The sequence below is a fragment of the Malus sylvestris genome, chromosome 14 (genome assembly GCF_916048215.2).
Source record: "Malus sylvestris chromosome 14, drMalSylv7.2, whole genome shotgun sequence".
In the NCBI taxonomy this organism is placed as follows: Eukaryota; Viridiplantae; Streptophyta; class Magnoliopsida; order Rosales; family Rosaceae; genus Malus; species Malus sylvestris.
Genome location: NC_062273.1, coordinates 21,841,079 through 21,844,128, shown reverse-complemented (window position 1 = coordinate 21,844,128; position 3,050 = coordinate 21,841,079). Strand labels below are relative to the sequence as shown.

The following is a 3,050-nucleotide window of genomic DNA, read 5'->3' as shown; positions in this document are numbered from 1 at the left end:
CACAAATTGTATAATTTCTCTGCTCCTCTCTCTCCCCTTCCGTTGTTATCTGCGAACACAGTCGAAAAAAGAAAGGAAAACATGGGAAGCTTGAGAAGAAGCATGATCAGCCTCCACCGAGCCCTCAAATCCACCGCTTCCATCTCTCCCGCCGAAACCCATCTCAGGTATTCCCTTTTTCGTCGATTCCCTCCCTCATTTGCAATGGCTATTCGTAAAGGCGGTGGCTTTGTGTAGAGTGAATTGGCTCTGATTTTTGTTGGGGTGTGATTTCATTTTCCAGGCCTCAATTCGGATACGGTTTGGTTCAGCGTTCTTATTCCGCTAACAATGGCAGAAATCTGGATATCGACCTCTCCAACCAAGAAAGCAAAAGGCGGTTGGTCAACAGGTCACTAATTCTTCTATAACCATTTCGTTTTCAGTTTGCTGTCGCGTAGTTACCTCTATACATAACCAAAAATAATTGGTTTTGTTGCTTCTGAGACAAGAATTGGTTTGGGTTGTGGAACAGATTGATATACAGGAGCAAGCAGAGAGGGTTTTTGGAGCTGGATTTGGTTCTGGGGAAGTGGGTGGAGGAGCATATACATTCCATGGATGAACAGGGAATTAAATCTCTTGTGGATGTCCTTGACCTGGTAAATTTCTTATCACCACTTTGATCATTAAAATTTATGCTGTGATTAGTAAAGAAAACACTGCCGAATTTGTTGTTTTTTCGTTGGAATTTAACTAATAAGTTTCTGATATATGCGAAATAGTTTAAACAGGCTTTCTGCTAAGACTCAAATCTTGTATAGTAACAGCCCTAATGTGAGTTGATGTTAATTGTCATTGTATACTAACTGAAAGTGTTGCATAGGCAACACCAGCTCAGATGTGTTTGTTCATGGTCGTTCCCAGCATAAGTTAGCACTGTATTTAAGGTCATCCGTATTTAATGTCGGAATTATATTTGTTATCCGTCTGAGCGTTTAACCGACATATAGGGATATGGTGCTTTCAAGAGTCGGGTGACCAGCACACTATTTGTATTGGCGCTAGCTTCTTCAGTTATTTAGAGCTTTCTTGTTCACTGTTTCTCAGTCAGTCTTGTGATGTATGTTGGCAATAAATAGTTGTTCCACTTGTGAATAAAAGAGGCTTTTCATTTTCGGTTGAGTTTTCAAGCACTTGAAATCAAATATTAAGAAACATAAAATGTTTTAAATCCCTGGATCTTCATCATCCAACAGTTGAAATAACAAAGATTTGGAGTGTGTAAGTAAATGCTATGTTTCCTGTTAACCTCGGAACGTAGCATTTAGAGCATGGTCAGTTCCCTATTCATGTACTTGATGTAAGCATGGATGGAGGCAAGATGTACGGTTTTTCTAGAATTGATACTATGCAAATTGCAAAGTCGAATGACAAGGGAGAAACTTTTGCTCGATTTTTCATTTGCCATTCTGATATCATTTTCCCATCTACAGGAAAATCCAGATCTGTGGAAGTGGTTAAGTGGCCAGGAGCAACCCCCCGAAGCACTCCAAACTAATCCTGTGAGAAATGATATCTGAACGTTCAAATTCCATTTGTTGCTATGTTCTCCATAGACACCGTTTTCATACAAATGATCTGTTTTTGTAGGTTTTTACTGCAGTGCGCAACAAGATCATGAACAACCTGAACAGCTATGCTGCTCCCGAGACACGAGCAACACCTGGCCAGCCGTGGGTTAGAGGATGGGATGATATAAAGAAAAGCCTGGGTGGCCCTTTAACCGGGAACCAGTAGCTCTGCCATCACCTTTTCAAGTTAAATTTCTATGTAATGTGTTGATTTGTAAAATCAGTTAGCGATGAAAAATGCCAATTAGAACTTGCAATGCCGAGTCTTAAGTTAAACACCGGCGGATTCAATAAACCCAAGGGGAATGGTTCTCATTTTACATGTAACATATTGATAATATAGTCGATACACTTTGGCATGCGTTCCAGAATGAATGAAAGGAAATAAATTGTGTAATCAAATGGTGCAGTTATTAGAAAACTGAATTATTCTTTTGGTTCTTTGCTTCTGGAGGAGTTGTACCCTCTGAAATTTTCAAATAAAACCAGCCTAAACAACGTTCTTGTAACTAATAAGAATGGACTGTCGATATACCATCCATAATATAAATATCATTGTAGGTAAGACAAAGTGCTTGTAGCTCATTTAGTTAAGAGCATTTAACTATGCATCCGAGGTTTCAAGTTTTTTTTTTTTTTTACTCCCTATAGTATGTTATTGATTAACTCCGCCTATGTCTTACATGGCCGGTCCCAAGCCCGGATAAAGGAGGAGGGGGAGGGCGTCAGGTAGTCGACAGCCGGCACTCCATGATCACGTCGAATCCTTATGAAAATGAATCCAGAACAAAATCGCGCTAAAGCTAGGGCGTCACCCGTAAGTGGCGCGCTGTGTGGCCCGAGCACAGTGATAAGTGAGCAAGGGTCGCTGTATCTCCATCGGCACCCGGATGCAGTGTTAAATGAGCAAGGGGGCCATAGAAACTTCTTTTCGAACGACTCCACTCAAAGTTGTTTGGGAGCATATGCTCCTATCAACTTTACCCGGGACACACAAAAGAAGTACTTTGATCCTATTAGACGGGGGAGGGTGAAGAAGCTAGGACAGAAGGGTAGAGTTCAAGAGAGCAAAATGCGTTTAGGAACGTGGAATATAGGAACCTTAACGGGAAAATCTATGGAAGTAGTGGAAGTTATGGTGAGGAGAAGGATAAATATTATGTGCCTACAAGAAACTAAGTGGGTTGGTAGTAAGGCAAAGGATCTAGAAAACTCAGGGTTTAAACTTTGGTATTCGGGCACAAATAGAACGAGAAACGGTGTTGGCATCATCGTAGACAAGACCTTGGTACAAGATGTTGTAGATGTCAAGAGGGTAGGAGATAGAATCATGGCAATCAAGATTGTAATAGGACAAGAACTTATCAATGTGATTAGTGCGTACGCACCTCAAGTAGGGTTGGATACGAGTTCGAAGGAGAAATTTTGGGAAGATCT

General features: G+C 40.9%; 1 protein-coding gene across 1 annotated transcript; it reads left to right on the top strand.

Annotated features, from left to right (window-relative positions):
• On the top strand, positions 1-2,015 carry LOC126598812 (succinate dehydrogenase assembly factor 2, mitochondrial-like). Its single transcript, XM_050265179.1, has 5 exons — positions 1-167; positions 284-391; positions 515-641; positions 1,476-1,544; positions 1,633-2,015. The coding sequence occupies exons 1-5, from the start codon at positions 82-84 to the stop codon at positions 1,777-1,779; spliced, it is 537 nt and encodes a 178-aa protein (XP_050121136.1). The 5' UTR covers positions 1-81; the 3' UTR covers positions 1,780-2,015.
• The last annotated feature ends 1,035 nt before the right edge of the window (positions 2,016-3,050 follow it).

Bases quoted from the DNA above. Each gene is read 5' to 3' on its own strand.
- LOC126598812 (XM_050265179.1), top strand. From the start codon at position 82: ATGGGAAGCTTGAGAAGAAGCATGATCAGCCTCCACCGAGCCCTCAAA. The intron at 642-1,475 runs GTAAATTTCTTA...TCCCATCTACAG, and splicing joins TTGTGGATGTCCTTGACCTG to GAAAATCCAGATCTGTGGAA. The intron at 1,545-1,632 runs GTGAGAAATGAT...CTGTTTTTGTAG, and splicing joins AAGCACTCCAAACTAATCCT to GTTTTTACTGCAGTGCGCAA.